The sequence below is a fragment of the Caloenas nicobarica genome, chromosome 10, assembly GCF_036013445.1.
Source record: "Caloenas nicobarica isolate bCalNic1 chromosome 10, bCalNic1.hap1, whole genome shotgun sequence".
Classification (NCBI taxonomy): domain Eukaryota; kingdom Metazoa; phylum Chordata; class Aves; order Columbiformes; family Columbidae; genus Caloenas; species Caloenas nicobarica.
The window spans coordinates 3,240,245-3,259,798 of NC_088254.1; the positions used below are offsets into that span (position 1 = coordinate 3,240,245).

The window sequence follows — 19,554 nt, forward strand, 5'->3', positions numbered from 1 at the left end:
AGTGGGGGGGAAAGTAGATGGGGAAGGGGGAGGGGAATCCAGTGGGAAGTTTCATTATTGTTGTTTTCCTGTCTTTCTACATCGACTCGGAAGACCGAAGAAAATGAAAGCATCTTCTGTCATGTCCTTCCCTGTACCTTCAGCATACTGTGTCTCTGGTTAACAAATTGCAGTGAGTCTCATTTAGAAACATTAAAAACAAAAAAATTCCTCCTGTAAAGTAGGGTTCCTTATGTATAGATGACACTAACGCTTCTTTGTGGACCTTTTCTCATCAGCAGCAGACCACATCGTATTTTTGAGAACAGCACATGTCCACAGGATCCTTCAGCAGCGAGTCAAACCCCAGTGCCATTTCCCTATCCCAGCCTATTTAAACCAGAATCCTTCTCTTCAGGATCGTTCAGAGACATGAGCAAGGCAAAAACTAATTTTTTTCACACTTTGGGAACCATTTGAAAAGAAAAAACAGTGACTCAGGTGCTGTTCACATATCTGTCTAGAAAGGAAGGAAATTTCAAAGGGAACCCCTATATGAGGGGAAAGAAAAGGGTTTTTTCTTTTCTCCTTGACTGGCTCTGCCAACCAGTGCGTCTGTGCAGACGAATGAGAGAAATGACATACAAAAGGGACGGTGTTTTAGTAAAAAAAAAAAAAAAAAAAAAACACCCCACAATACTCAGCTGCCTAGCAAATTCATGTGCAATTTCATTTTGAAGATGAAGGGAAACTCCAAACTTACTGGAGATTCAGACGGAGCATCTGTTCCTCCTGAGCAGTGGGATTTGCCCTGTGGGACGCTCAGCGGTAACGATGGAGGGCGCACAGGTAACGGGTGCTGCCTCTGCTGGACCAGTAAGAGGAATCTTGTAATCTGCTTAAATTGAAATCAAGTCACCAAACCAAAAAAAAACAACGAAAAAAAAAACCACCATCACCAAGAACATTAATTTTCATAGTCCCTGTCACTAAGAGAAGCGAGAGCCAGTTTTACTTCCTTTCTTTTCCTGGACTCTGTGTTGTCGTTTCTAGGACATTTGCTGGTTTATTTATTATTTGAGGGGGAAGGGAGGGAATCAAATTAATCAGAGCACCGTGGGCCACCCAGATAATTGACATTTGGAATTTTAATCAACACAATTCAGGGCAAAATAAGCTACAGAATATGTATTTAAATAATGAAATACACAACCTGTCCTGAAAGGAGGGGGTGTATGTTTTCCTTTGCCTATTTTTTACCTATACGCAAAGAAACGCCATCATACATACACAGTATTAGCTGGTGGGTCTTTGTGAATATTACTTATGTATAACACCATGAATGTTAATATTGTCATTAAATTTGGGGAGGGGGAATATTTTTAATGATAAAACAACTGTTCAAAGTTGGTTTTTTAAGGTTAAACTGAAAAAAAAAAAGAAAAAAAAACAACAAACATTTATTCAATTCAGTGTACAATCTGTATTGCACTTTTTCACATTTTAATGCTACGTTTTCTTACATATCCTGTGATTTTCAATTTGGGACATTGTGTATCCTTGTAGTGTCATAGCCAAGCTGTTCAGTGACAGCATCCCTCAGAGACGTTTGGGGAAAAAAACCAAACCTGTATATTGTTTTATGATTCTCATGTAGAAGAATTTTGAGGACTGCTGTAGACATCTACCTTTCTGTACAATTTTTTTGCTTTTCTGTAGTATTTGCTGTATACTCTATGGCTTTTTTTAATAACTTCATGTTTATTATTTTGTATTGGACATCCAATACACTTTTTTTAATCCAATCGAATTCTGGTCTGCTTGGAGAGTTTTGTTCTCTTTTTAATTATTCCTATACCTTTTTTTTTTTTTTTCCTCTTAATCAGGATGGTGACCGGGTTTGGAATTTTACTCGCCCCTTTTTTGCTGTGGTTTTGTGAGTTGTGTATCCAGAGACAGAACTGCTATTCCCCCCAGCTTTGTGCAGACAATGAGCACTTGGCGTCTTTCAACTCCCTTTCAAAGCTCAATAGCAGAAGTCTCACCCTCTAAACAAGCAAGCAGCAGAAGGAAGGGTTTCAAATCAGTGAAACTCCATTTACGAGCCTTAGTAAACCAGGAAATCACAGCAAAATAATCCTCTAATTCTTTGAATATAGCACTTATTAAGTGCAGTAATATCCTGACTGTTCCCCTCATTCTAACTCCAGCCTGTTTCTTCCAATACTGGAGACTCTCACTGATCATCAGCCCCTTCTCCACAAGCCACGCGCTTGCCCAGTGACTGGTGTCCCCTGTTCTTGGGGACATCAGAGCATCCCTCAGCCTGACCTCTGCTAACAGGAACACAAGGTACTGCCTTGTTTTGCATCCCTCAGCTCCCCGCTCTGTATTTTGTCACTCCGAGCTTTCCATTTACTCGAGCACATGGAGCTCTCCGGTGGGAGCTGGACCCCCCAAGTTCTGGAGGGATTCCAAGACCCAGCAGGGATTTCTCAGCCATGCTGGAATTGGGCTGTGCGCACATACACGTGTGTACACGAGAGGAGAAACGGCACAGAGGCGTTAATCATTTAAGTTGAAGGTATCACAAGGCAGACAGAGTGAATACAGGGAAAAAAAAAAAAAAAGAAGCCCTCTCTTCTACTTACTAACGTCTAGCTTTAAAAGTGAATATTTTTTGCTAGGTTAGTCAGTGCTACTTGCTTTGCAGACCAAGCCAGGCGACCGACGGACAGTTTTAGGAGGCGTCGATCGCGTAGCCCGTTTTAAGGCAGGTAGAAGGAAGAGCTGCTGGGAGCTGAGTGGGGATGGGGACACCAGAGGGCAGCAGCGACCTGCTGGTACCCAAACCGCACCGCAAACCCACCGGCCGCACCACTCGTGCGTCCCCCTTGGAAGAGGAGCAATTGCTTCTCTTCAGCCTGGGTTAAGGACACTCACATTTGTGATGCTTTCATGTTAGCAGCAGGTTAATAAAGAACTCGAGCTGCTTGTCTTTGAGATGCATTGAGACGGGATTTAAACTAACACCAAAACACTGTTTCTCTCAAATAAAAGCATTCCTGATTTTCCTTTGCCAAAAACGTTAAACCATTATAGCTTTTCTGTGGGGCCAGGTTTTCCCTAACCCAACACAGGCTTCAGCCTGAACACATACAGCCTGTGTGACTCTTAAAAGCCAAATGTTGAGCTGCACTGTGACTCTCTAGAACCTTCCATAAGCAGACACGGCAAAATTCCTGCCTCCAAAAAAGCTTGTCAGCTCTCCAGTGTGACAGACACTCTGGAAATCAAAGGGACGATCATCCCAGCAAGCCAAGGGGGGCTGACAGGGGCACAGGCAGCAGACAGGACCAGCGGCTTTGGAAAAGCAAAGCCGACCCTTGGCAAGCACAACGTGGAAAAGCGGCAAGGAGAACACGAGCGTAAGAGTGAAAGGGTGAGAAACACGCACAGCTCCAGCCCGCACACCTGCGGGCAGGAAAAGCCTGAATGTGACAGAGCACCAGGGAGACAAATCCAGCGAGAAGGGGGGCAAAGAAGGATTCGGCCTACGCTGAGTGCCGCTGGGCCACTTTGCTGGGAGAAAAAGTTCTCTACCAGCTGGGAGAGGTTCGGTCATCAGGACTCCCAGGTGCCTCACTCATTTTCCTTCCACAAGCAGGGCCAGTAGCAGTTAAACTAGGACAATCACCTATTCCCTGCCCTTCAGCAAATGAGAATCAACTTCTCCCAGTCACTTCCCATTTCAGCTCCTGTTTTCCAACCTTCCTCCAGCACACGCTGCCTGTCACTCTGTAGGGACAGTGGCCAGGACCGCTGCCTCCCATTGGGCTGCAATTTAGAGAAAATGCTAATTTTCCTTGATAATCTCTTAGGAGGAAATGCTGTTCCCCACCGCAGCTGCCTCGGGACACCCCACCCCGGTCAGCTGCCCAGTGCCACCGGCTGAGCGGATGCCGCAGGGTGCTGCAGTGTCAGGCTGGCAGTTTAACCACAGCCCTTTCGTTCAACACGCAAACGCACCAATAACACCACTGCCAGCCTTGGAAACACGATGCAGGGCTGCTCTGGGATCTGCAAATCCTCACCACCTGAGCGAGACACAGCCCTGCTTACAATATCCTGCAGCAACCTCCTCATGGCGAAGGCTGGGAGAATTAAATGAGACATGCTAGAGATGTAGCAATAAAATCATCACACATTAACAATCCAAATCAGTAGTACTCACCCTTGGTGGGCGAGGGAAGGCTGGGCTGCCGCAGACTCCTCTACTCAAGGTTTTACTGCGTCCCTTTTTCCCTTCTTTCATTTTAGGCTGCTGTCAGCGCCTCCACCTCCTGTCACTTCATCATTCTGGGAAAAGGGGGTGAGGTTTTCTGTCCTGGGCTGCAAACCTGAGGGAAAATGAAAGAACAGCCCCATTTGTAAGCTCGGTCACTGTCCCTGGCTGGCAGGGCTTCTGCAGACAGACCTGGGACGGTCAGATGAGCCTGTTGGAAACCCCCAACATGATTTCAGGGCCCCCTTAGGACCCTCTCACAGGGAGCTCACCCTCCTAGGGGCACTGCTAATGCAGACACACGGGGCAGGACAGGGGGACCGGGGTGGGGGCAGCCAGCACCATCCGGGGTTCACAGGACACAGAGGTTTGTCACTGGAGCCCAGCCGTGATTAGAGCCCGGGGAGGGTTTCCCCAGCGGAACGAGGAAACTGGGGATGGCTGCGTGCCCGACAGCCTCATCCCGCCCAGCATCCCCCCCGAGCCCCGCGTCCTCGTGTGAGGAAAACACCAGGCCCCGTTTCTGCTCCGTGGCACCATCACCATGGTAACAGCAGCCACTTGATGCGGCCAAGCTCTGCGCGAGGATGGCGCTGAGGACGGCGATGCCGGGGCGGCCTCCCTCCCGCACGGGGGTTTCCCCGGCAGCTGCTGCTGGTTTATGAGGCGCAGCCCCAGCTCACGCTGCTCCTATCGATCTCCTCGCTGGCTGCGGGGAGGATTTGCAGCCCCGTGACAAAAAAAATCCCTGTCACTGGAGACAATACTGCGGTATGGGCAGAGAGCAGCTGCCAGCTAAACCCAGTCCCTAGAGCTGCTTTTTGGTGAGCTCCAGTAGCCAAATGGTGGGACGGGCTCAGTGACGCATGGGGTTACTGAGCTGAGGTCACCTCAGCCCCATGTGGGATCAGCCACAGTTGGAAAGGGGGAAAAAAAAACCCCCACATTGCTGGTGGAGCAGGGCTGGGTGTGCAGGGAAGAGGGGGGGAACCAAAAGGACACCCCCAGACACAGGGCTGCAGGGAAGCCTTCCTTACTGAAGTCTAAGGACCTGCCCAGTCCCAGCCCCACACCTGCTAGCACTGAGGGGACCCTAAAGACGGGGGTCACACACTGGTTAGCAGCACAACACAGCACATGGCAGCTCCCAGAGCCTTTCACCCCAAACACGGAGGGCAGCCCTGGCCGAGGGGGACAGTCCCCAGCCTGGACTCCGAGCACAGAGCCAGGGCTCCACCTCTCCTCCACAGCTGCTCCCAGCAGCCAGCAATTAGGAGGACCACAAGCACCTCCGAAAAAGCAGGTTTAAAACAGCAAAGCACCCCAAAATCCCCACCACCACTCTTACCTGAGCTGGAGGAGCTTGCTGCAAGGAGCTGGGAGTCAGACTGGGAGCTGCCTTGTGCCTCACCTTCCCCAGGTGTTTCCCATCTCCATCCCCAGGTGTTTCCCATCTCCATCCCCAGGGCAGGGCCGCTTCCCAGCTGTGTGGAATTAGCTGGAGCGTCCAACCCAGTGCTGCTCACTGGGGGCTGGTTCTGGCCACCCACCTGGACTTGGTTGTGCGGACGGGCTTGGAAATGGGGCTGGGCAGGACAAGGGAGTTGTAACGGGGTGAGGACTGGAGCTGGGGACAGCCCTTTTCAAACAGGCACTGTGTTCAATACTACAGGCCACTGAGATGCAGTAAAACCCAGCAAGCAAAGAAACAACGGCATCATGACAAACTGGAGGTGGATCCTGAGTCCCCTGCGCTTGTGACTCGTGGCCTCTCAGAGGATATTCCTGAGTCCCCAAGTGTCTCCCTGTTTCCATACTACTTGAACCAAGCCCTATGATTTTGGAGATCATTATGCTGGAGACAGGGAGAAAAAAATGTGTGTTGTGTCCATGCACAAGTGCCTCCAGGTCCCCCTGTTCATCCCTGGGGTATCTGCAGCTCCTATATATATATGAAACGCCATATATATATATGGTATCACACTTGAGCCTTCACGGTAGAGCTACTTAAAAGCTACACATTAAGCATCTTTCTAGAGCTAAGTGCATATGCCACAGCCTTTCCAGGAGCACCAGGCTTACAGTGACATGAAACACCATGTTGTCCTGGCACTAAATCTTTGCCACAAACCATGAAGCTGCAAGAGGGGCCTGAGGCACCAGGGGAAAGGTTAATAATCCACCAGGGCCACTGTTCCTGCCCGGCAGCACAGCCGTGAGCTACGGATGTGGCAGAGACCAGCACTGCGCTGCCCCAAGCACCGTGTCCCCTCCCCGCCCAGGCTGCCAGGGGTCCTGTGCTCCTGGCAATACGTTCAGACTGCTCCTGGGCAAGGCTGCAGAAATAGAATCACAGAATCGTTTTGGTTGGAAGACACCCTTAAGACCAAGTCCAACCATAACCCAACTCTAGCACTAACCCATGCCCCCGAGAACCTCGTCTAAACGCCTTTTAAACCCCTGCAGTGATGGCGACTCCACCACTGCCCTGGGCAGCCTGTTCCAATGCTTCACAACTCTATGAAGAATTTTTTCCTAATATCCAATCTAAACCTCACCTGGCACAACTTGAGGCCATTTCCTCTTGTCCTATCACTTGCTACTTGGGAGAAGAGACCAACCCCCTCCATGCTCCAACCTCCTCTCAGGTAGTTGCAGACAGTGATGAGGTCTCCCCTCAGCTCCTGTTCTCCAGGCTCTTCCCCAGCCTGCAGCGTTCATGGGGTTGTTGTGACCCAAGTGCAGGACCCGGCACTTGGCCTTGTTGAACCTCAGACAATTGGGCTCAGCCCATCGATCCAGCCGGTCCAGATCCCCCTGTTTGGCCTTCCCACCCTCCGGCAGATCAACATCCACCCTATTTGGTGTCATGTGCAAACTCAGTGAGGGTGCACTCGATCCCCTCATCCAGATCATTGATAAAGAGATTAAACAGAGCTGGCCTCAGTACCGAGCCCTGGGGACAGCACTCGTGACCAGCCACCAACTGGATTCGGCTCCGTTCACCACAACTCTTTGGGCCTGGCCCTCCAGCCAGTTCTTTATCCATCGCAGATACACCATTCAGGCCATGAGCTGCAACTTCTCCAGAAGATGCTGTGGGATACGGTGTCAAAGGCTTTACTGAAGTCTAAGTACACGACACCCATAGCCTTTCCCTCATCTGCTAGTTGGGTCACCTTGTCATAGAAAATCAGGTTGGTCAAGCAGGATCTGCCTTTCATGAACCCACGCTGTCTGGGCCTGATCGCATGGTTGTCCTGGATGTGCCGCGTGGTGTCACTCAGGATGATCTGCTCCATGACCTTCCCCAGCACTGAGGTCAGATTGGCAGCTCTGGAATTCCCTAGATCCTCCTTCTGGCCCTTCTAGATGGCCATGTTTGCCAACCTCAAGAGTCCAACTTGCTTCCAAAGCAGCAGCACTGAAGCCCTGTCCTCCATCTTTCCTGCTAAGAGCAAGAAGTCACTCCCAGGTCTGCCAGTCCCTTTTAACTCCGCTTGCTTTGCTCCAGCAGTGCCAGGACGTGCCGTACTCCCCTCCCCATGCTGGCTGGCAGGGTGAGCTCCCTTCTCCCAGCATGGTGAGGCAGCTGGGCCAACTGGAGCATCAGCAATAGCCAAGAGCAGCTCCCACCCCTCTGGAGAGCCACCCCAGGGCTGTGCTGGCCCACGTCAGCACTGAGCCGCTGCCGAGAGGAGCTGACAGTGATGGGCATGCACGGGTTCGGAGCTGACAGCATCCTCTGGCCGCAGCAGGAGGCCAGTGCGGGCGGAGGGGACACCTGAGAGGCAGCGGCGGGTCTGGGGAGGGCAGCTGGCCGTGTCCTCCACGAGCCGCCCCCAGGGCCCGTCTCCAGCAGAGCCGGACGGGGAGAGCACGCGTGCTCCTCCGGAGCCGTGCGTGGGTGAGCCCCAGCCATTCCCGTCACAGCTGAAGAAAGCGGGTGTGTAAAAAAATAAAATAAAAGGGAAGAGGGGAAAAAAAAAACACCAACAAAAAAATGCCCCTGAAGAGCTGTCTAATTTGCAGCACAGTCAGGAAGAGCAGCTTCCTAGAGAGGGGAAGGCGTTGAGGCATGTGGCCCTGGGAGATGCTCTTAATACCTTCGTGCCCAGCGCCGCAGAACAGCTTTGGGCAGATCCCACCCCCTCCCACAGGCAGGGGCTGCCTTCAGGGGGCATTTCTGGAGGAGGTGACCAGCCCCCCTACACCGCAAGGAAATTGGGTCCTGCAGTGCCCATGCCAACAAGAACTCACTCAAAGTCCTACAAAGGGTCTGGCATTTGCTGGGCTAAAGCGCCCATTTTAACCTATCAAGCTGTTCTTTCTCCTCTTTTAGAACAAAAGAGCATTTACCTCTTCGGAGAGACTTCAGTCAATGTCTTTTCTAATCAGGTGCCTGCTAAAAGTTGGACCTGAGCAGAACGGTCACTGCTGGTGATTAAGGTCAGCTGGTAGCTGGAGGCTGAAAGGAGCTGGTTTGCAATGCCTTCTTGAAAGAAAAATCAATTTACTTTCCTGCAACTGTAAGTGGCAGAACCAAGTTATGATTTTCTTTCCTTAATTTGCCAATAGTAGATGGCACCATATTCAGCTCCATTTAAAACAGAGCCTAAAGTCAAAGTGAAGCTTAGGCACAGGCTCAGTGTGCTGGAATTAGCAAGACAAAATGTCTGAGGCCTCTGCAAATGATTTGAGGGACAAAACCAATGTGCATATATTGATGTGTGAAAATTCATCCCCCCTTTTACCAAAAGGTAGAAAGCGGGCAACGAAGGGATTTGTTTGAAGAGACCTTTGAAGATGCCAAGCCAGAGAGCATTCCCCTGGGATTGCTGGGAACAGGGACAAGGACAGTGCCTGGCAGGGACAGGGACAGGGACGTTGGAAAGGCCCCAGCACTGCACTAACAGGGTCACCGGGGCGGGTGGCACTGACAGCAGACAGTTCACATCCAGGGCCATCGTGCATGTCCAGCGAGGCCTCCCGGCCCAACGCCTTAAACAGCGAAAACACTTGGGACCTCAGGCTTCAGCACTGTGTTGAAAATAGGCAGTGCTCAGCTGTGACACGGGGACAGGACCTTGGTGTGGCCCAGCTTCTCCACGTTGTTCCCTCCTGCCAGAAAAGCAGTGTTGAGCCAAGCCCCAGGCCTCTGCCAGGAGCGGGGGTAGTGTTGCTCACAATATGCCTAAGTGGCTTGATTGAATTTCTACAGATTTCCGAGTGTGGGCTCGAGCTTAGAAACCAAACCCACTGTTGGTCACACCTTCGCTGAGGGGCCACAGAAATCCTGGCACCGCAAACTGAGCATTTCCCTGGGTGGGGAAAGGGAGAAATGTGACCAAGGAACCACCCGGCTGCTGAAAAGCAGCTGCAAAACCACCTCTGACTGCTGAGGGCAAACCCAAACCGCAGCTTTCCCTGCCCTGATTTTCTCTCCGTTGAGCCCCGCTTTAGTTCAGCAGTGGGAAAGGGCCACCCCACCCATGTCCCTGCTCAGAGGCCACCAGTCGGTCGCCTCTTCCAGGGATGGACGGGTGGGACTCTGTCGGCAAGGGGGTAATGGTGGATAGGAGGGGGCTGAAGTGCCACCAGCAAAAAGAGGGGTGGTCAGCACGGGAGCAGAGCATCAGTACAGGGATCCCAGCGCTCTGGCTGGTCTGGCGTCTTTTCTCCCTTCTCCTGGGACTCCCGTGGTACTGATGGCCCAGCCGAACCTCTCAGGGGCTTGGGGAGGTGTCTGCCACCCAGGGGTGCAGGGCAGGGAGAATGACCTTCGAGGGGTTCACCTCGTTGGGTGCTGGGGCTGCGCTGGTGCCAGCAGCTGCTGCCTCCGGTTCACTAGCGCTCAAGCTGTGACACTGCCCTTGCCTACGGGAAGCAGAAACTCCTGGTCAACCTTTCGGTCCAACCACGATCCCCGGCACCGTTTCGCCAGGGCTGTCGAGATGCCAACCCTGGAACCTCTCCCTGGCCTCCAGCTCCCTCAGCTACGGGGCTTTGTTCCCACCCTGGTGCCTCCCCTGTGGTCTGTATTCCTGTTCTGTACCCTTGACCCAGCCAGGTACATGTTCTGCTGGGAGAGATTTCTGCCTACCCCATCACTTGAGGATATGATTGTCTGTGCTCTCCACTTCCTCCCCGCTCCCCACGTCTCCAGTCCCACAGGGAGGTCTGGGGGCCCTTTAGTCACTCATTTCTGCAGGCTTGTCCTTTTGCGTGAGGTGGCTGCAAAGCCCGGGGGCAGAAGTGGCTGAGTGCTCTGCAGTGACGTGCGGTGTGACAGGTGGCCTGGCCGGAGGTGGCTGCAGAGGAGCTCACATGGGTGACCTGCTCCAGCTCTGGCAGCAGGGCATCTGCAGGGGGGGTGCAAGAGTCCTCTGTTGTCCTACAGAGGTGTAAGCAGTGAGATGTCACCTCTGCCTGGCCACCGGTTCCTCCTGCTTCTGCCTGAAGGTGGAGAAGCAGCAGCGGGTGACCCCACGCAAGCAGTGCCAGGCCTTGGGTAATTCTCTCATCTGCTTTTTACGTGCCGGGGTTTGCACACAAACGGGAGCATTGCCTTGTGCACGTCCTCCCTTCCACATCGCAAAGCGATTCTCTTCCACAGAATAAGGGGAACGCAGAGCCCGACTCACGCAGCTCGCAGCTCGTGTCCCACTGCCACATCAGCCCCTTGGGCAGGCAGGTACCAGCTGGCCCCTGAGGCGGAGTGGAGTGAACACGTAAAAGCTGTCACGAGTGCCTGGTTTTCTTTATTTTAAATAGCATATGCACTATGATGTATTAATTTCTTTAAAGTGGTGGTTCCTAACTGACTAATGTCTCCCCTAACAAGGAGAAAGGTGCAAATCCCTTTTCCTTCTGGGCACTCACTGGAGTACTTTGTAGGGTACCAGTTTCCTCCTCTGAGCTCACCAGTCCTGTGCCCAGCGCTACAAGATCCCTGAATTTGCAGAGAAGATTAAAAAAAAGACTCATCCAGGGCATGCACAACCCCAACCCCCGCGCCAGGAAGGAGACCCATCAGAGATGTTGCAGGGTCTCTCTTCCAGTGGTTGTGACGGGAGGCCAACGCTGAGCAAAGAGCCCACCTGCCAGGCTGGTGCCCACATAGCACTGAATGTTGTGCTCGATGAACCTCATCATCACCCTGCTGGTCCAAAACAGCTCAGCGAATTTGCGAAGAGGAAGAAAAAAACCCTCATTTCCAAGAGCTGAGCCCCAGCCGGCTTCTCACCACACCTCTGGCATCACTTTCCTTCCCGTCTAAGGCTGGTACAGGGGCTCCGAAAGCACTGCCAGGAATAAGGCTGGTCTCCAGCACCCCGAAATGTTTCACGGGGTCAAAGAAGTATGAGTTTGGGGGCCCTCAGGAAGAGCATGAGACCCTCCTGATGTAGTCCTGCCCATTCTCCTGCAACCTGTGGCTGTGTTTGAATCCCTGCTGGGTGTTGGTGGAGAACAGAAAGCGGGTTTCACAGGGAAGTTTCCAAGCTCAAAACTTAGATTGTTGTTCTATTCCAGCATTAAAACCTTGAAAGTTTACAAATCTTCTGTGAAATGTAATTTTAAAACACATTCTTAAATTGGACTGACTCACCATCCCAGTTTCCTCTGTAATAGTAATGGCATACAAAATAAAAAAAACCCCTGGCACAGACATTCATTTTGAAAGGCAAACCAAATATTTTACTGCCTGAACTTCCCTCACTGAAACTCCAGAACTGACCTACCAAGGGAGGAGGCCTCTCATTTCAAGGGAACAGCATTTTCTGATGAAAATGTTCGGTTTACCCTTTCCTCATGCTTTCCCGCTGATTTACAGCCAGGCGAAGCCAGAGGATTGCTGCAGGGAGACTCTCAGGCTCTCCCATTTTCCTGTACCGGCAGAAACAGGAGGGAAAAGGAGCGTCCTGCTTGGACTGAGCCTGTGCTGGGCTGTGCCAGTGGGAGTCTGTGTGTCTGTGCATCTTCATCTGCAAAACACTGATTTCATTCATGCCCCTTGGGCTCCTTTTTAAATTTTTGACATCTCTGGCATTGGGTGTTCTGGTAAAGAAGGTCCTGGACCTTGTTCTCATCTCAGCAGGGAAGGAACGCAATGGATGTGTTAGCAAATTCAAGTCTTTGAGAGGCTGGACAAGATGTCAGAGGGCTAAATAAAATCATTGGATGAGAAGTTACCATGAAAATGAGGTTTCAGAGCAGGAAAGATGAATGTGAGACTATCAGAAGGCAGAGGTGAGAGGATGGTATCTGCACACCCCGCTGCCACGGGCTGTGGGACACACTTCCTCCAGCAGCCGGGCTTCTCGGCCCTACATTTTTTTGGCGAGAAAGAAAAGGCACGAGGTCATAACAGCTCCCATGTGAGCTACTGACCCAAATCATTGATTTCGTGTGTAGAGTGGGGCTGGACAAAAGCTCAAAGATCTCAGAGGAGTGAAAGGACAGCTAAGAGTTGAGTCTAGTTTTACCTTCCTAAAATACATCGGGTCCTGACCTTGGCATCCTCATCCAGCTCAGTCTGAGACCTCGAAACGGCTATTTCATTTCTCTGGTTTTCTGTCTGCTTTCTGTGATAGCTCCTAGTCCGAGTTGTTAAGGTCTGGATCTTGTGGCAGGGCTCCTCAGGCTCTTCTCCGAGGATCAGAGATTTCTCCTTTTTACTGTTAAAAATTCAAGTGTGGGCAAAAGTTATAAACTTTTACTGTCAATGGCTTAAGACTTAATTCCTACAAGAACGTGTGAGGTGGAGATGTGGCAGCAGGTAAACGCACTACTAAAGCTCTAAAGACACCAGGAAAATACAGATAGTGAGACAAAACCCTCCAGCTCCTCTGTCCAGTAGGAAAGAGAGGACTGAAATGCCACCCAAGTTTTTTTTTTCTTCTTTAAACCTCATCTCATGTTGCCTGAAGTTCGACACTCAAAGCAGACAGCCAGTCAGAGGGATGGGTTTTTCACATTTTTATTTACTAAGGTTTTTATTCTGTGTTTTATATTGCAAACCCCACCCTTAGAACTCTTCCCTCCCTTCCCCCCAAAAAAGAAACCAAAAAATAACAATAGTAATAATAAATATAGTTCCACCTACTGAGACAAGCCTAGTGTTGACTGGGGTCCAGTCGGAATAACTCAATATTGGCTACTGCACTGCTAAGAACTGGAAAATCAAATATCCCCGTGAAAAACAAAGCAAAGGAACCCAACCGAAGAAGGATGTTCACCAGACTGGTGGATGGAACGCACGTCTACCAGAGACAGCCCTCGGGGTGTTGCTGTGCCCCTTCGTTTGTCTGAGCGTCCACAGGGCTTGTTGAGATTCAAGTACCAATGCAGCAGTCACGGGACAGTCATCCAAGAGGGCTCGGCATTGAAAACCAGCTCCTTTTATTAAATACCCCAGACCCAAACAGCTCCCGACCTCTTGAGATGCTCGTTCTAGGGGCCCTCTAAGCATACGGGATAAAAAAGATCGCTAAAAGAAATATCGAACTTAAAAGGATATTGTGAGTCTTCCTTCTAGGAACTGCCTCATACCTTTGAAAATCTGAGAGGGTCTGAGTCTGCTTCAATTCCGGCAACTGATTCTGTTTCAAGATGAACCTGTACATATTTGGAAAAGCAGGAGCTATGGATTATAATTATCACCTGCCAATCAGTCCTCCAGGAGGGTCAAAATTGACATGTATTTTAAAACTAGGACATATATATGTGTGTGTGTGCGTGCTTACACATGTGCATAAATAGACTACATATGTGTATAACTGTATACTATATATAGAAAAGCATGTGTGTATATATAGATAGATATATAAAATCTACACACACACACACAGACACACACACGCACCCCTCCCACCACACACACTCACACATATATACTTGTACGTAGCTAGTAGAAAAAACATTTCCAGAGTTCCCCTGACCCTTTAAGGAAGACCAAAGCTGATTACATCTGAATTCTGAGCCACCAAAGCACGTTGAAGCAGGAGTGCCCAGTAATGCTTGCAGCGACATTCAAGATACAGGCACATGTCAAGAGTTTTGCAAACAATTCGGTATAAAAAACGACTGTCAGCCAGTGTTTCGGGAGAGAGTCAGGGGTGGGAAGAGGTAAGAGAGGGAGTTTTATGGACCTGTATCGTTACTGTGGGAATAGTAAGTTTTTTGGCACTGCTGCATGAAGTCCTGCTTTCCCTCGGAGGGCTGCCAGGACCCCGCGATCGCTGGGAACAGAAGGAGGCTGGACATGTGTTTCTAAGACCTGTTAGAAAAATTGAGCACCTGACTCTTTACAGCGAGGTGGCTGGAGACACCTCCTGGCCTACGGGAAAAAAAAAAAACAAACGAAGAGAAAGAAAGGATTGAAGTAAAAGAAAAGGAGACGTTTGCTCTAGAGCTAAAGGCTGCCGCTTCTCAGCGCTGTGTGCACCCAATGGCCCCTTACCGTCTCCATCCTGCTTTGACTGCCTTACATCAGGGCAGCCTGAAAAATCCAGCTGCAGGTGCCTGCCAGGCCCCAGATGTGTCCGTGACGCGGCAGGGCGAGCCCAACGCCAGCCAGGTGCAGGCGCTTATTGCTGGTGAAATCAAGCAAAGGATTTCAACTCCCCCCGTCAGAGGAGAAGCATGGACCACGGCTGGCCGAATTTCTGGTCTAATCTGATTTAAATGGTAGAAGCATAGTTGCAAATCTGGAGGATTCTTGGCTTGGTGCCTCAAAGCTCAGACTCCCCTGGGCTAAGGAGGAAGAGGGCTGGGGTGACAGCACCCCACTTCTCCATCTTTTTCTACCCAGTTGTCTCCAAAGCAGTCAGCCCATGGACACTGAGACATTAAACTGAGGGAGGGAAGGTTAAAGTGCTGCCTCTAACTTCATCCCTCCCCTCGCTTTGCTCTGGCAGGCAGCACACAAGGTCAAAAAACCACGGAGAGGCTGAAGCTTGGGCTCTTCTGCTGGCAGAGAGACAGGACTTCTCCCACAACTCACATCTGTGATGCCTACAAAAATACAGAGGGGATATTCACTGCCCTCCCTGTGACTTACAAGGGATCGTTTTCTTGTTCCCAACTAGAGCATCAGTGGAATAAGAAGGAGACAAGCATCCGCAGTCAGGCCCGTCCATCTCCTGGTCGCCTTTATCTTCTTTAGATGGAGTCCAAGCAAAAACTCAGCCCTTCTGAAATCCCTAGAGGGGACTGCATTCATGACACTCACCCCTCTTCTTGCTTCCTCTGCAACCTGCTGATCCCAGGAGCAAACCTGGGGCAAGTGAATCTGTCTGATGCGCGCAGTGAGCCATCCAAGTTCCCCCATCAACAGGTGCTGGGGCCGGGTTCACAGCTGGTGCAAAGCCAGGCCAAGCTGAGGCCAACCAGAGCTGTTCTACACGCACCAGCTACAGGCCCGACCTGCTGGTCCCTCTCATGGCCCACGTCAACCTCGGATCTTTGTCTCAACAGGAAAACCTTTTTTTTGGTGGCTTCTATGGCTGATCATTCATATGTTCCAGCTCAGGCACACGCCTCATCTGTGCGTTACCTCGTTGGATTAAATTTGCTCATATCCTTTTGTTCCATGTATTAAAATATTCTATAAAATCAAGTGACCAAAAATCTATAGCTCTAAGAATACCTGGTTATCTTCTTTTTTTTTGTTGTTTTTCATGTGGTTTTTTGTTTGTTTCTAATCACAGTTAAACCTAAATAAAAGAAATGGAGAAAAAAGAGGGGGAGGAGAAAAAAAAAGGAAAAAAATATGATTCATGAAAGTCTAATCGGGAACTGAATTGCACGGCTGACATAACCAGCTCTCAGAAGGAGTCCTCACAAATTGGAGGGCAGTTTGGATCTGACAGGTTCCAGATCCCCTGTGAGCACTATGGATTCTTTCCGCCCGCCAGCAGTCAGAGCGCCTGCAGCGCCGGCCCCAAACACCAGCGGATGCGGTAAAGAACCTGAGGACATCTGACGCGGTAAAGTCACACGCCCAGGAATTGAGCTACAAGGCTTCCCAAGAAGTCCGGTCCCTCCCCCAGGAAAAGGGGAGAAGCTGGAAATAGATTCTCTAGAGGAATGAGGAGAACTTTGGCTCAGCGTCTGAGCCAGCTCCTGGGGCAAAGATGGCTGGGAAGCAGAAATCAACTTGATGTCCTGGTTCAGACGTCCCGGCGGCACGGGCAGCGTGCTCTTGGACGGCAGGAGCTGCGGAGGTGGGCTGGCGGTCTGAGGCAGGAGCAGAGATCCGTGAGAGCCTGAGGCCCCCGAAGGGCCACACTGAAAAGTTCTTGTCGCCACCGGGCTCTGACTAGGAGGACTAAGGCCAGAAGGGGTGTAACAGGGAGAGGCGACGCCAGACTGTTGTAGCGGAGACACGGAGGCAAAAGGCGGCCGTTCTTGGTGGAGCTGGGCTATCGTTCCAGTTAACGATCCTAAAGCACTTGGATGTGTCTGGCACAGGCCTGAGGACGGCCCAGCAGAGGCCTGTGCCAGCTGGCTGAGGCTGGAGGATGGAGAGTTGGAAGAAAGAGGGGGTTGGAAGTGATTCATTCCCCCCAAAGTCCCGCTGCCCGAGAGCTGCTGTAACTGTCCCCCCTGCAGCGGTCTTGTGGTGGGCTGGAACTGGTTGAGAAGACTGGGGGGTGAGTTTGATGAGAGCTGGGTGAGTGATGTTGATGGGGAGCTAGTTGTGGCTTGCTGGAAGTGCCCAAAGCCACCGCTGGGAAGGGCTGGCGGCTGCTGCTGCTGCACGGGCTGACCTGTCCCCAGGGGTGACCCAGAAGGCGCATGTTGGAACTGGCTCGGCCCCACCGAGGACATGCCGCTGGAACCCGGCTGGCTCGAGCCACCCGGAGGGGATCCCACCTGGAACTGGCCTAAGCCGGCGGCAGCTGAGAACCCTGCGAGCTGCTGGATGTGGAAGGAAGAGGACGAAGGTGTTTCTGCTCCTGGGGTGTGCAGCTGGGATGGAGTACTGGAGGGAGAGCCAACGGCAGACGGCCCCGTCGACGGGATTAGAGACTGCAGCCTTTTCAGCTGTCTCGGGGTCTGGTTGGTTTGCTGTCCCAAGGAACCCAGCACGGACACCGGAGGACGGAAGATGGCAGTGGGGAGGCGCGGGTGGTGGGTCAGAGCTATAGCCACAGAAGTGGTGGCCGCTGCAGCTTGCAGGGGTGCCTGGATCAGCGGGGTCCAGATGACGGGGGTGGGGGTGGACGCGGCGGCGGCGGCGGCGGCCTGGACGTTGTGAGCGCAGTGTGCCATCTCCCTGTCGTGCTGCACGATCTGCTGGATGATCTCGTTCTCCTGGTAGTTGAAAACACCCGAATTGAGGTCATGCTGGACTTTATGCAGCAGAATGGAATTTTTCTTGCCTGTAGAGAAAGTGAAGAGAGAAAAGTGTCATTCGGATACGTCAAAGCACGGGAGGCTTCCTCAAAGCTCCCTGCCAGACCTTCCTCGGATTGTTGGCACTTTTTCTGTCATTATGGGATCTGTGCACAGCCTCTGTGCTCCAGCAACAAGACTACAAACATCACATCCTCTGGTTTCATCGTATGATCAACAAACCTCAAGATCCCATAAAAACGTGCCTGACAGGACACGTATTCTGACTTAGACAGTAAAGCCACTTTTGGTAAATGTGGCAGACTGGTAGTAAAGCTTATGAATCTGGAAGATTCCCATTTTGCACCTCACAATCTGAACTTCCGTTAGAAAAAGAGAATAAATCCAAAGGCTGTCATTTTGTTGTGTTTGCAAAGGAAAACCTCAAAAACGTAAATCCAGCCAAGTCTCCTGAGTCTTCGGCTACTCTTCTTCAGCTACACCTTTTCCTCATCTGCCTCGTGCAACATGCTCCATCCGGAGAAAAATATGTGTTTCTAGTGGAAAGGAAATTTCTCTATGAATAAGGGATGGAAGGACTTTTACATGCTAGAAAAGCTCAGCTGGCCCAAGTAAGAGCTGCAGCTCCCATCTTACTTGGCCGTGCCCTTCTAGCCCCAACTTTAAGGAATCTGCAGGCCAGCAAACATCAGGTTCCAGCTGGACTTCCTCACCTGCAGCAAAATATTAGCTCAGCGTTTTGCCTTTCCGATGGGCTGGAAAATGCGGCGTAATGAGTTTGTCTGGCCTGAGCGCGCAGCTGGCACTGAAGGGATGGTCTCTGCTGGACCGAAGGACAGGACTGGTCAGCGCTGGGGGATGAGATGCTGCCCGTGAGGCCCTTTCACCAGAGCACAAATGCCTTCTCAAAAAATAAGATTTCTGATGTGGACAAGCTCTCTGCATAATGGTTTTCATAACTCTGTTCTCATGACAGCGTGCAAATTGGTAACTGTGCCAGCATTGATTTATAAAGAGCTGGTATATGCTGGTTTGAATGATTTTCTTACAAAATCAGTGTGGATAGCACCTGCCTATGGGCTTCCTTTTCACTTTATTTTACGGAAGCTGTTCGGATTGGAAGGGTTCTGCGTCTGTGTGTGCGCACACATCCCTGGCCCTGGTTGCGTGTCTGTACACAGTTCACTTTGTAGCTGAAGCTCAGGAGGTGAGCACAGAGGGGTCACCTCTAGATGAGGCACCAGCCAGTTTGGATCAGATCAAAAGCTGTATTAACCCTGCTCCTGAACCAAATGCATCCTCAGAGAAAACTCTGCTCTGATTCAAATGTCATTTCTGCTGGTTCCTGGCTGATCGCTTCTCACTCCTGCACAGGACCAGGGCAAACACACAGCATCTTGCCAAATGCTGTGGATTTACAGAGCATGACATAGCAGCAGGTATGGAAAGGAGGCCTGGATGTGGAAGGCCCTCTTTTTCTGTATTTCAACCCCCAAATCATGTCATGCTTTAAGAATTAAAGGCTGGCAGCACAGCTCAGCTCAATTAAGTTTCCTGCAACCAAGGCCTTGTCCACTAAATTTGTCTTCATGCTTTCATGAAATTGCAACTCTCACGGTAAGTCAATCATTGATATGATGAAATAAGCCCACAGTATGATATTTATTTTGTCCCATACAGCATTCTAATTTAAACTGGCCAGCAGATGGTTTCCGAGGAGGAATGATTAAGAGTGGATGGCCACGTTGGGTAGTAGAGCCCAGTGAGATTCCGGAGGAATTTCCTTCTCAGATCTCTACGTACAGACAGGGGTACATCCCTGTGCACAGATGACATCTGGATTGTCATTTGGGTGTTTTAATGTATGATGTATATTTTACATCTGTAAAAGATTAAAGAGTTTAAGGACATGCCTCTTACTCTAGCCA

At 50.8% G+C, this 19,554-nt stretch overlaps 1 protein-coding gene across 1 annotated transcript in view; it reads right to left on the bottom strand.

Moving 5' to 3' along the window:
- Positions 1-16,105: 16,105 nt before the first annotated feature.
- Positions 16,106-19,554, bottom strand: part of HCN4 (hyperpolarization activated cyclic nucleotide gated potassium channel 4) — a 93,513-nt gene continuing 90,064 nt past the window's right edge. Inside the window, exon 8 of the mRNA XM_065641697.1 lies at positions 16,106-17,652. Coding sequence (XP_065497769.1) covers positions 16,106-17,652 — 1,547 coding nt within the window. The remainder of the gene's footprint in view (positions 17,653-19,554) is intronic.